The sequence below is a fragment of the Ovis canadensis genome, chromosome 14 (assembly GCF_042477335.2).
Source record: "Ovis canadensis isolate MfBH-ARS-UI-01 breed Bighorn chromosome 14, ARS-UI_OviCan_v2, whole genome shotgun sequence".
Classification (NCBI taxonomy): domain Eukaryota; kingdom Metazoa; phylum Chordata; class Mammalia; order Artiodactyla; family Bovidae; genus Ovis; species Ovis canadensis.
Window position 1 is genome coordinate 62307554 of NC_091258.1, and position 11827 is coordinate 62319380.

Below are 11827 nucleotides of genomic sequence, written 5' to 3' on the forward strand. Positions count from 1 at the left end.
ATATCTGTGTGATAACTTAACAATCTGAACCCCCACCCCTGAGACTGAGTTCTCTAGGGAAACTCTTTGGTTCTTTGCTGCATTCTCAATTCTGAGCACAAAGCAGAGGCAAGATGAAATGCCCCTTGGATGTCAAAGACCTCAGCAAGTTTTCAGGCAGCACTGGGCACAGGGGATCAGCAGAGTCCCTAGGATGCTGGGATTGCTAACTACTATGAAATCACCCATCCATTCATCTTGTAAATAGTTACTGAGTCTGTACTACATGTCAAGAGCTCTTCTAGGTGTTAGACAAAAAGCATGGAGTAGACAAAAGCTTCTGCCCTGATGGTCTGCTATGGTGGGAGACAGACAATAAACAAGTTAAAGGGAGGACAGATATGAGTATCAGTGATCCAGTTCTAGAAGGGTTGTCAGGAAAAACCTCCAGAAGAAAGTAACATCTGATAAAGACCTAAAGGAAATGAAGGTGAGCCTCTCTGGGAGAAGAGGGTTCGAGGTAAGAGAACAGCACGTGCAGAGGTCCTGGCGCCAGTATGGCTGGGGCAGAAGGAACAAGCCGAGGGGAGCGGACGATCTCAGACGGGTAACAGGGACACAGCATGCAGGGCCTTGCGAGCCAGAGAGGAATGTGGTTTCTACCTTCTGTGAGACAGAGCCACACGGAATCAAAAGCGGGGAGGGGAATGTGACCAGATGCAGGCTTTCAGAATGTCCCTTTGGCTGCAAGTGAGGAACAGACAGCGGGGAGCAAGGAGACCACTGATGGTCTAGGCAGGAGATGAGTGTGGACAGGGCCAGGGCGACAGGAGTGGAGGTGGGAAGAAATGGTCAGGTTCCGAATATACTTTGAGGGTATTTGCTGATAGACTGGACTAGGGTATAAGACAAAGAGGGGAGTCGAAACAACTCCAAAGCTTTTGATCTGAATAACTACAAGGATGGAGCTGACATTTAGTGAGAATGTGAGAGGAATACATTTTGGGGAAAAGATTGGGTGTTCAATATCTCTAGATATCCAGGAGGAGGTATGCTGGCAGTCAATCAACAGGTCAAGGGAGAGGTTCTGGGTAGACTTCTACGCTCATCACAGATTCCTTACAGGACATACATGATCTGACTCCTGTGAGGTCTTGAGGCTCATCTTGCCCCTTGCTAAGTCAGTGGTTCACTCACAGATCCTGAGCCCTCTACTTCCTAGCCATGTAATCTTGGGCTGTGCTTAGCTGCTCAGTTGTGTTCAACTCTTTGCGACCCCATGGACTATAACACTGTTCATTAGGATTCTCCTAGCAAGAATGCTGGAGTAGGTTGCCATGCCCTCCTTCCCAACCCAGGGATGGAAGCCAGGTCTCCCGCATCGCAGGCAGATTCTTTGCCGTCTGAGCCACCAGGGAAGCCCAAGAATAATGGAGTGGGTAGCCGATCCCCTCTCCAGGGGAACTTCCCCACCCAGGAGTCGAACGGGGGTCTCCCACGTTGCAGGTGGATTCTTTATCAGCTGAGCTACCAGGGAAACCCTATCTTGGGCAAGTTATTTTTTTTCTACCATCAGTAACCTCATTTACAAAAGGGAGATCATAGTAGTACCTTCTTCCTATGGCAATTCATTCAAAAAATACTTTTTATTAAGCATTTTTGATATGCCAAAATCTGTTCTACAATGCTAGAGAGATCCCTCTCTCACACAGCCTGTGAACTCAGCCTTCTGGAAGTCACCTCCACCCACATTCATCCTCCCCTCCCATACAAGGGCCCTGTCATGGTACAACCCTGGCATCTCCTGCCTAGGACACCAAGGCTGCCATCCTGGGCTCCGAGACCCTAGTCTCTCCCGTCAATCTCTTCTGGCAGCTGGCAGCAAATTGGGTCCCTTCCCTTCTGGAAATTACCCCGAGGTTCCCAACTGCCCTCAGGACAAAGTCCAAACTCCCTAAAGAGCCAACAAAATCCTCCAAGACCTAATTCACACAGCCCTTTTTAATAAGATTTCCACTAACACGAATCACCTGCGATTCATTCACACACCTATTTCTCATCATTGCCTTCGCGCAAGTCATTCCGCCGCACCACTGCCACCCCCAACATTCCTCCATCTTCAGGTCCCAGTTCAGACAGCACTTCCATCCCCAGGAAGGTTTCCCTGCCGGCACCGGGCCGGTTCTCTCCGCGTTCCAAGCGGCTTCCGTTAGCGAATACATGCAGATCCATGACGGGGCTCTTGCCCGTCTCTCCTACCGACTGGGGCTTCCCGCGAGCCGGACCCAACAGAGCGGCTAGCAATGCCCCATATTGTGGGGCCACTTCGGGCCTCCCTGCTTACCTCCTGCTCCGTGATCACGACCGCCTAACTTGCATGCTCTCTCAGCACAGCGCGCAACCCACCTGCAGCAAGACTGGAGAACTCAACGCTCGGGAGTGACTGGCCTAAACCGCCCAATCACTGCTTTCTCCTCCTCTACTGCCCGCCTCCAGCATCCGGGCCCTGGATGTCTCTGGCTGCCGATTGGCTGCCTGGGAAGCCCCTATGCGCGTGAGCGAAAAGAACTCTGGGCTCTGTAGTTCAGCAACGAAAACCAGGAAAAAGGAGTGCCAAGAACGCCATTTCCCAGAAAGCGCCGCGCACCAGTATCCTTTGAAACTGGCGGCTCTTGATTGGCCGGTTGGGGGACAGACGTTTCCAAATTACCATGGAAATAGGCCCACTTACCTGGAACCCCGGTAATTTCTTTTTGCCTGAGAATCTAAAATATTTTGCTCAGCACTGATTCCAAAGAGTGACACAAGACGTGTGCGTGTGTGAGTGGGGTGGGGGATGGGGGGTATGTAAATTCTGTTCCCATTGCTGCCTGCCATCCCCCAGATGGCACCAATAAGGCCTGCTACATGCACTCAGCACCTACTGAACGCCTGGCAGAATGAGCCACGCCTGTGCAGACTCCGCGCAAACCCTGGCTTATCAGGACAGAACCGTTCCCCATAGACAGCTGGCCCTTTACCTTTCAAGGTCTCAGTTTATCCGAGAAAAGGCCAGTGTGGGCTAGGAGCATATCCAGGATCGCTGTTTAGGATTCCACAGCCCCACTCCTCCTACAGCCACATGTCTGTGCTGTAACTCCCCCAGGGACCGGGGCCTCACCCCAACCTCAAAGCTCTGCTAGCACCCCTTCCCCAAACACCGTTCCCCATGCCTCTGAGGGCGGGGTGAGGGGAGCCAAGGGCCTGCAAACGCTCAGGCGGGCATGTGAGAAAGCTCTTTACTGGGGGGTACAGCAAGGAGGAGCAAGGCTATCTCCCCCTACCTGCCCCCACCCCTCCTAGGGCCCTGGGGTGAGAGGGATCTCCCCCACCCCACTGGACCACCACTGTCTTTGGTACAATAAATAGAAAACAAGGGGAGAGAGGGGGCCAAGGGTCCAGTCCTTAGTGGGGAGGTGAGCCTCAACCCCTCTCCCTGAACCCCTGCCCCAGGCCCCAATCAGTGCAGGCCTCACCCGCCCCGGCTGGGTAGCAGCAATTCCAGTCAAGGGGAGAGATGAGGATGGGAGCCCAGGGCCCCCGGATGGGGGGGTATGGCTTCAGGAGGGGCCCCAGGGAGGGGGCAGGGTCATGAGCTGGCTGCCGTGCTCTGGGGTACACCACGGAGGCCCAAGCGAGGCCCCAGGGTGGCGGGGTCATCAGTGGGTGGGAGGGGTGGACGACCCCCTGTCATCCGAGTCCGGAGGGCTGAGGCAGCCGGGTGCTGGGGGGCGGGCGCCGGGTGAGGTGGGGAGCAGTCTGGGGGCCCGCCCACCAGGCTCACATCCATCAGCTCCGGGGGTGGTGGTGAGGTTGGTGATGGGGGACGACCAAGGCATCGGGGTTGGGGGGGTAACTGGGCTCCAGCCCCTGGCAGTGACGAGGCAGAGGCAGGGGCCTGATGTGTCTTGTGGGGCACATCCCCCCCGGCCCAGGGGCGCAGCGGCTGGGAGGGCGGGACCTAAAGGAGCAAAGCAACGGTGGGTGATGGAGACCTGGGTTCTGAAGCCCCAGACAGCCCACCACCCTCCTCCTAAGTCCCCAAGGCCCCATTACCTGGGGGCTGTTCATCTCACAGTCAGTGATGGGGGGCCCAGGGCCCCCACAATATCGGTTGCTATAGCGGTAGGTCCTGTTGTCACTGGAGGAGCCACTGGAGCCTCCTGGAAGTGCCAAGGAAGAGAGAGGCTTAGCAAGGAAAGGCGGGGGGGGGGGGGGGGGGGGGGCGGCGGCGGCTGGTCTTCAGGTGGCTGAGTCTGGTTCATGGCCCAGGCCCATTCAAAGATCAGACACAAGTGAGATTAGGGGTCAGGGTTCAGTTGGGTGTCAAAGAGTCAAAACAAGTTCTAGAGATCTGAGCTCAGGTTCAGAGAGACGCTCAGGGATCGTCTGCGCTCCCCTGTTCCACCCACTGCTGAGTTCAGGATCTCATAGTTTCAAAGCTCTAGGCCAAGGGCCAGTGACAAAGCTATTCCCCACCCCCACCCCCACGCCCCACACGGCCCGATCAGAGCTACCCGACCCCTCGTCCGGCACTGAGCACCCACCGGAGCTGGAGATGGAGCTGGCGGTGCTGGAGGAGGGGCAGGTGTCGAGGGGTGCGGGCGAGGTGGAGGCACTGCTGCCCGCCGGGCCCGTGTTGGTGGCCTCATCAGCCGTGCGGCGGAAAAAGCCGTGCTGCAGCGCCCCCAGCGGGCTGATGCGGGCGGCGGGCTCATACTCCAGCATGCGCAGCACCAGGTCCTGGAAGCGGAGGTAGTCGGCGGGGCTGTGGCCCGGCTCCCCCGCCCGCCGGCCCCCGGGCCCGCCCGTCTGCACGCCCAGCACCTCCTGCAGCCGCCGTGTCCCGGGGCCCTGGTAATCCTGGCAGGGGGAGGTGGGAGGGGGGGCAAGAGAGTGGCCGTCAGTGGGCAGGAGGGGCAGGGAGACACACACGGGGAAACAGAGGCACGAGAGAGAAAGTGGAAAGAGAGAAGCTAAGAAGAGCTGTGCGGTGGGTAGGAGGCGAGAGGGGGTGGGCGGGGGAGGAAGGAAAGGACAGACAGGGAAAGACACAGGGAGAGGAAGCGGGGAGACGGAGGAGGGAGCCCCAAGTGTGAGAGAGTGAGGGGCCGCCGGGGTAGGAGGAGCGGCATGGGGGCAGGGGCCGCACCTTCCTGAGTTCCTTTGTCCTTCGTAGGGTCCAGCCGCCCCCAGGCAGCCGCTCAAAGTACTTTCGAGCCTTGGGCGCCTGGTCCAGCATGGGGGCTGGCGGGATGCCCAGCACCTCCACGATCCGGTTCATCTGGTCCACCTGAGAGCAGGCGGGCCGTCAGGGTCACTGGGCCGGCCGGGCCTCCTCCCCCTCCTCGGGAGCACACCCCCTCCTCGGGAGCACACCTCATTGGAGCCACTGAAGAGGGGCTCTCCAGTGTGCATCTCCACCAGGATGCAGCCCAGGGACCACATGTCAATGGCCAGGTCGTAGGGAGTGCCCAGGAGCACCTCGGGCGAACGGTAGAAACGGCTCTGGATGTACTGGTAGATCTGGAGGAGGGGAGAGGGCAACCATCAGAGGTCCCAGCCTCTGCTATGAGAACAGCCCCAAAGTTAGGAGGGCCGACTGAGGTCAAGCCTCCTGCCCCCAACACTTGGGACAGGGGGCGCCAAACCCTCATGTTATCAGCACCAGCTTCCTGGAATCACCACCACTATCGTACTCATCGGCTTCAGGGCTCTCTGCTGGCCTAGTCTGGTCCTGAGCCCCTCTAAGTCACCAGGGGCTGGCAGCCGGCAAACCTAGGCCCTTCCCACCCTCCCAAACTAGACCCTTTTCAAGCCACTACCAGCATCATCTTAGCAGCAAAGTTGAAGAGCCTCGCCCCTTCCATCCCCAGCTTTAAGAGCACAGGGTAAGCAAAACTTTGCAAAGCGCCACAGCCTTTCAGGCTCACAGCCACCCAACTACCCCTCTGCCCCACCCCCTCTCCAATCTGGCAGTCTCAAAACTGGCCCTGTTCCCTCAGGCTCCGCTCTCCCTTCTCCTTTGGGAAGTAAAACCCGGTGGCCCTCCCTCTTGGCCCCATCCCAAGCACCGTAGCTCAGGTATCAGGCTGCACGTGACAAGGCTATCCCCGCCTGGCCTCGCCCCGCGGACCCAGGCCGCCAGTTGGCCCCGCCCACAGCCGAGCCACACCCAAACCGAGCCCTGCCCCCGGGGCCGGGCCGCACCCGCTGGCCGAGCTGGCAGGAGCTGCCGAAGTCCACGATCTTGATGGCGCTGCGCTTGGGGTTGCAGAGCAGGATGTTCTCGGGCTTGAGGTCGCAGTGAATGATGCTGAGCTCGGGCGTGGCCAGGAAGAGCAGCGCCGTGCAGAGCTGCTGCGCCAGCTTCCGCGTCAGGTTGAGGGAGACGCCGCGGAAGTGCGTGTTGCGCAGGAGGTCGTACAGGTTGTAGGAGAGCAGCTCGAACACCAGGCACAGGTGGTTCCGGAACATGAAGTGCCGCTTCAGGTGCACTGCCGGGAAGGGGGCGGGAACGGGCCGAGCAAGAAGAAACTGAGGCTCTGCGAGGGCCAGCGGCCCACAGTCACAGAGAGAGGCTGGCATTGGATCTGTGTCTGCTTCTCGAGCATAGACCAAACTGGAGTGTGCTCTGCGTGCGGGGTGCATGCGTGCTAAGTCGCTTCAGTCGTGTCCCACTCTATAGCCCACCAGGCTCCTCCGACCATGGGATTCTCTATTAATGAGAACGTTTTCCTATGTCCACAATTTCATTTACAGGAAGTTAACCTCTTTACAAATCTCTGTCAGACTTTGTGATTAAACCAAAGATAAAGTTTCTATTTGGTGCTGATGGGTTTTTAACACCGTCCTACACTTCATTTTACAACACTTTTTAGTCTCAGTTCTGTTTATTTTTGTGACAAGGGGAAATCGCTGTCCATTTACCGTAAAGATGTGTATCTTCCCTTTAAAAGAAACACACTCCTTCAATCTACTTGATTTTTCTAAGAGGAATCAGTACAGCAAAGAGGACAAAGGTGCTCACAGAGTAAAGGCTCTGGAGGTCACTGCCTGGTCAAGTGATAGCACTGCTGAGTGCAAACGTCGTGACCTGCTGCAAGTGATGGCACCTAACTGCCTCTGTTTTTTCATTTCCAAACTGTGGGTAATCTGTGATGACGGTTCAACAGTTAATAATGTGTGTAAAGTTCTTACAATAGCACCTGACCCCTTAGGGAGCTGGTCAATAAACTGACCAGCATTCTCATGTGAACAGGATACTGTGAAAGTGGCAAGCCTGCCCTGAAGACCCCAGCCCCTGGCCGAACCGAGGTGGGGCGGGGGGGGGGGGCCCATCCCGAGCAGCCCTGACCCAGGCCTCACCTATGTAGTACTTCATCTCTGTGTCGTGCTGGTTCATCAGCTCCAGCAGCCGCAGCTCAATCTGGGCCTGGTTCAGGAAGGCTTTTTTGTTCTTGATGATCTTAATGGCCACCAGCTCCTGGGTCTGATGGTCATAGGCCTTCACCACCTGTGATCACCGGCCGGTCACAAAGTGAGGGAATGGGGGCACAGGGAACAGAGCCAAGGACTACCCCTCTCTCCAGCAAGGACACCCACCGGTATCGCCATCTGTAATACTACTCATTCAAAACTGGAGTCACCCACAGTCAGACACTAGTGTAAACATGGGACACAGCCTTATGTGGGGAGTCCTGTTGTTTGCACTATTTTATAGAAAAGGAAACTGAGGCACAAGTAATCAACTGACTGCGCTGGGACAAGGCCCAGCACGGAGCTCGAAGCCACCGAACCCACCGGCTGTGTGGGTCAATACCAGGGGGCGCCCGTACCTCCCAACCCCTAGATCAGGGTCGGGTGAGGGGCATCCCGCACCTGGCCAAAGGAGCCTTTGCCAATGAGCGAGTCAATCTCATAGCGCTCCAGCCAGCGCTCGCCGCTGCGCACGATGTAGTCGTGGTTGTCATCGTCATAACCGTGGTTCAGGACCTTTTTCTCCTTCTTGGTGCTCGAGTCCTGAGGTGGCGCCTGCTGGGCCCGCCGCTTCTTCTTCGCATAGTACACCTGCCCAGCCAGCCGGGAGACGGGGAGTGGTGAGTGACAGGTTGTCAGGACCCCTCTGCACCCAGCCTGTATCCCTGCTCCTCTGCCCACCTCATTGATGTGCTTGTAGGTCTTGATGAGGTCCACGGAGAGCTTGCGCAGCGGGGCCGAGGTCGCGTCTCGGAAGGCCAGGGGCAGCCTCCGCGGCAGGAGCCGTACTTCGGGCAGCACCTGGGGACAGGCAGGGTGACCAGTCGGTGGGCACTGAGGGAGGGCCTCCACCCCTACCTCGAGGGGGCGAACTCTGTGGGCTGTTGGCTCACCATTACCACATGGGTTATTTATCTGGTCACTGTCTGACAACCCCACTAGAATTGAAACTCCCAAAGGACAGAGACTTTACTTCTCTCCCGAGCCTGGAGCAGGGCCTCGCACATAGTGGGTATTCATAAGCAATTTGCTGAGTAAATCACGAAGTGAATGATTTACCCCTGACCTTTCATCACATACCTTGATTCTTTTCTAAACCTCAGGGGGAGAGGTTGGAAACCTGGGCTCTGACCCTCCCCATCCTTCAGTGGAGACCATCCATCCAGGGACTCCCTCCCAGAGGGGCTTCCTATCTTGTTTTATCCTCACCCTTTGGGGCCTCCCCACTCCGACCCTGCACCCCTTCTCTGTGCCTCTCTGCCCGGTTTCTTCACCCTGAGGATCGCGGATCCTCGTACTCCATCCCGTTTCAAGCTCTACAGCCCAGTCTTCAGTCTACCCTTGAAGGTCTTAACCCTGCACCCCCAGGCCCTGCTGGCTCCAAAATCCTTCAGACTCAAGCTTCTTCCCTTTGAACCCCTCCAGATCTTTCACTTTGGATTTTTTTTTCGTTAATGAGTATTTACTGAGTGTTTACTATGTGCCCGGCACTGTTCTCAGCATTTCCAATTGCATTTTATGAACTTGTTTAATCTTCACAACAACCCTGTGAGGAAGGGTTCGGGTCTTATTTGACAGAACAGGGAACTGAAACATGGGGATCCTATGGAATAACCACTGTGCCTGGATTGGAACCCAGGCTCTCCAAATCCCGACTCCTCCGGCGACTCTTCTCTATCTTCCACTTCCACGGCGCCCTTCACGCCCGGCAGACCGTCCCGGGCAACCACATCATCTTTTTTGGCCCCAAGACCCTTCTATCCCAGCCTCCCCCTCCCCCAGGTAGGTGAGGAGCCAGCGGAACGCGTACCTGCGTGTGCTCCTGGGGCCCCGGGAAGCCAGAGAAGGGACCATGGCCTGGTGGGACAGCCATGGTGGGCTCAGAGGGCCGCAGGGGAGCGAGGCCTGGAGCGGGAGCCCGGCTGGGGGGCGCCTTCTCGCATCCTGCACCTCGGCTGCCACCGCCGCTGAGACCTGAGAGGGGGCAGGGTGGGGGGAGAGGGGGGACATGGAACAAAGGGATGTGTTGGCCAGTGCCAAGCGGGAAAGAGGTGGACAGCAGAGAGAAGGCGGGGCACAGAGTGCGGAGAAAAGGGTGCAAGGGGTCAACAGGTGGCAGTGAAGAGCGGACAGAGAGAAGTGGCGGTGGGGGGCACAGCAGAGCCCCCGCGAATGATGACCAGATACATGGAGCAGGCGGCACGGGGAGGGGAACATGGGAAAGGGAACAATCGCGAGCCAGGCAGGGATGTGAGCCGTGACAGGAAAGGACAGAAAGACATGAATAATTGGGGGGAGGAAGAGAAGAGAGAAACCGCAGGCAGCACAGGGAGCTGGGTTCACACTCTCCTCCCCATTTCTACGTATGGCTCTCCTCAGGGCCCCTCCTGTAGTCTGGGAGCGTCAGGACTTTGTCTTACCACAGGACGGTCCCTCCACTTCAAGGTCTACCCTTCCCAGTAGGTCCCCCAATCCAGAGAACTCTAGGCTCCCTCCCAAACCACAGGGGAGTCTTTCGGCCCCCTCCAAATCACAGCAGACTCCTCTGCAGGCCCCTAAAACCACACCAGGGTCTTCAGGGAGCTCCCAACCACACCAAGGTTATCTAAGGACCCCTTTGTAACAGAGTCCTAACCCCAAGGCATTCTCACCCACCAGGGTACACCCTTCTCAGAGGACCCTCCCCATTTAGTGCCAAGACCTCTTCCATATCATTTCCTCCCACATCAGGGACCACCCCCCCAGTAATTTCCCAAACCATATCCAGTTCCCGCATGCTACACCAGGGCCCTTCTCCACATTACTCCAAGCTGCTCCCCCCTCCCCCACTAGGGCCACTCCTTTGGGAAGCAAGGGGGAGGCGTTTCTATCGGCGCTTTAGAGTGGATCGTCCTTCTCTCCCCTACCATGGATCCTACCCCCACCCTCGCTACCAATATTCCTGTCAGGGCCCTTTCTCCAGTTACTCCTTCACACCAGGGTCAACCCACAGCTGTGCCCATTCCTAGAAGTCCCCCAGAGCCAAATTCGCCAAATATCACAGAGTTCTCCCCTTCCAGAGTATCTTCCACACCAGACTCCTCTCCCCACGGGCCTTCTCCCCTGTCAATCCTTTCTCCCATGCCAAGCCCTGCCACTCCACGATCCCTCCTCTCTCTTGGAGCTCCCCCACAAAGCAATCTCTGCCCCGGGCCCCTCCCACAACAGGACCCTCTCTCCCAGCCTCCACCCCATACCCGGGTCAGGGCTGGCGCGCCCACGGGGGGCTGGAGCGCGATGGGGCCCCCAGTTGGGTGGGCGAGCGGCCAGCATGGCGGTGGTGGCTGTGGTGAGCAGACAGCCGCCTGTCCCGGCCCGGCCGGCCCGGCAAGCCCCGCGGCGGGGAGGGCAAGCGGGACAGGCGGCCCGGTGGGTGACAACAGCAGGCAGCAGCCGCCGCCGCCAGGGGCGGGGAGAGAAGGAAACTAGGGTCAGCCCGGGGCACGCGGGGGAAGGGGAAAGCAGGTGGACGGGGGAGGGGCGAGTTAACCCTCGCCCCGCCGGCCCCGCCCAGCGCAGCCACCCTCCCCAGGGGACCCCTGCGTCCCGCCCCCCACCCTGGAGGCCAGCCCCGGCCAGAGGAGCCCAGGCGGGCGGGGCCGGACCGAACTTGGCAGTCCACACCTACCATGGCAACAACCGTGCCATTGGTCGTTGCTGCCAAGAGACCAACCAATCACAGCGCAGGACGGCGGTTGCTAGGCGACGACGATGCGGCCAGCGGAGCCGAGCCCAAACAAAGGGCGGGAGCGAGGCCCCGCTACCCCCTCCTAAGACTGCTCCCTCCGGCTCGGCCCCTTCCAGGAATCCGACTATGAATAGCCAGGCAAGGCCTGCACCTGCCCGCCGCCCCCCTTCTCTCCTCCTTCGACCTCGTGCTAAATCTCGCGGCGACGCAGGCAGGGCGGGTCCCAGACTACCCTCCCTCCCCGAGAACGCGTGCTGTCCCCCAGGAGCCGCGTCCTTACCTGAGGGCGCGGGCAAGGGAACTCAAGCTGCTCGGGAAGCCCGAGCTCAGTCTTGCCCACAGGCTGAAGATATCCGGCGAGCGCAGCGAGCCAGGGCCCCGATTACCCAGTAATGCAACCAGCAAAATGGCGACCACAACAAACCGGCCCCCCCCGCCTCGGACTCCGCCCCCACCCCCCAAGCTGTTTCCCCTCACGTGACCCAGGGCAGCGCTCCGCGGTTGCGCTCAAAGAACCTTACTGGGATCCATGCGCAGTGAGCTACCGACCCCGCCCAAGCGCCGAAGTCCAAGTTACGGCTGCGCAGGAGGCAGCTAAGAGAG

General features: G+C 58.5%; 1 protein-coding gene across 6 annotated transcripts; it reads right to left on the reverse strand.

The window, feature by feature from the left end:
* Positions 1-3243: 3243 nt before the first annotated feature.
* DYRK1B (dual specificity tyrosine phosphorylation regulated kinase 1B) lies at positions 3244-11784 on the reverse strand. Of its 6 annotated transcripts, none has more exons than XM_069549082.1 (12): positions 11505-11703; positions 9308-9471; positions 8179-8298; positions 7900-8088; positions 7387-7534; positions 6229-6515; positions 5398-5544; positions 5171-5311; positions 4846-4881; positions 4566-4761; positions 4075-4181; positions 3244-3979 (listed from the first exon to the last, which is right to left on the reverse strand). In XM_069549082.1, the coding sequence occupies exons 2-12, from the start codon at positions 9368-9370 to the stop codon at positions 3608-3610; spliced, it is 1806 nt and encodes a 601-aa protein (XP_069405183.1). In that variant the 5' UTR covers positions 9371-9471; positions 11505-11703; the 3' UTR covers positions 3244-3607. The 6 variants fall into 6 exon arrangements, with proteins under 6 accessions (XP_069405183.1, XP_069405180.1, XP_069405182.1 ...); XM_069549079.1 differs by lacking the exon at positions 11505-11703 and adding an exon at positions 10734-10940; XM_069549081.1 differs by having other exon boundaries at positions 4566-4881; positions 11505-11784.
* Positions 11785-11827: the final 43 nt, after the last annotated feature.

Bases quoted from the DNA above. Each gene is read 5' to 3' on its own strand.
- DYRK1B (XM_069549078.1), bottom strand. From the start codon at position 10,809: ATGCTGGCCGCTCGCCCACCCAACTGGGGGCCCCATCGCGCTCCAGCC. The intron at 6,516-7,386 runs GTGAGGCCTGGG...CCTTCCCGGCAG, and splicing joins AGAGATGAAGTACTACATAG to TGCACCTGAAGCGGCACTTC. The intron at 3,980-4,074 runs GTAATGGGGCCT...TTGCTCCTTTAG, and splicing joins GTGAGATGAACAGCCCCCAG to GTCCCGCCCTCCCAGCCGCT.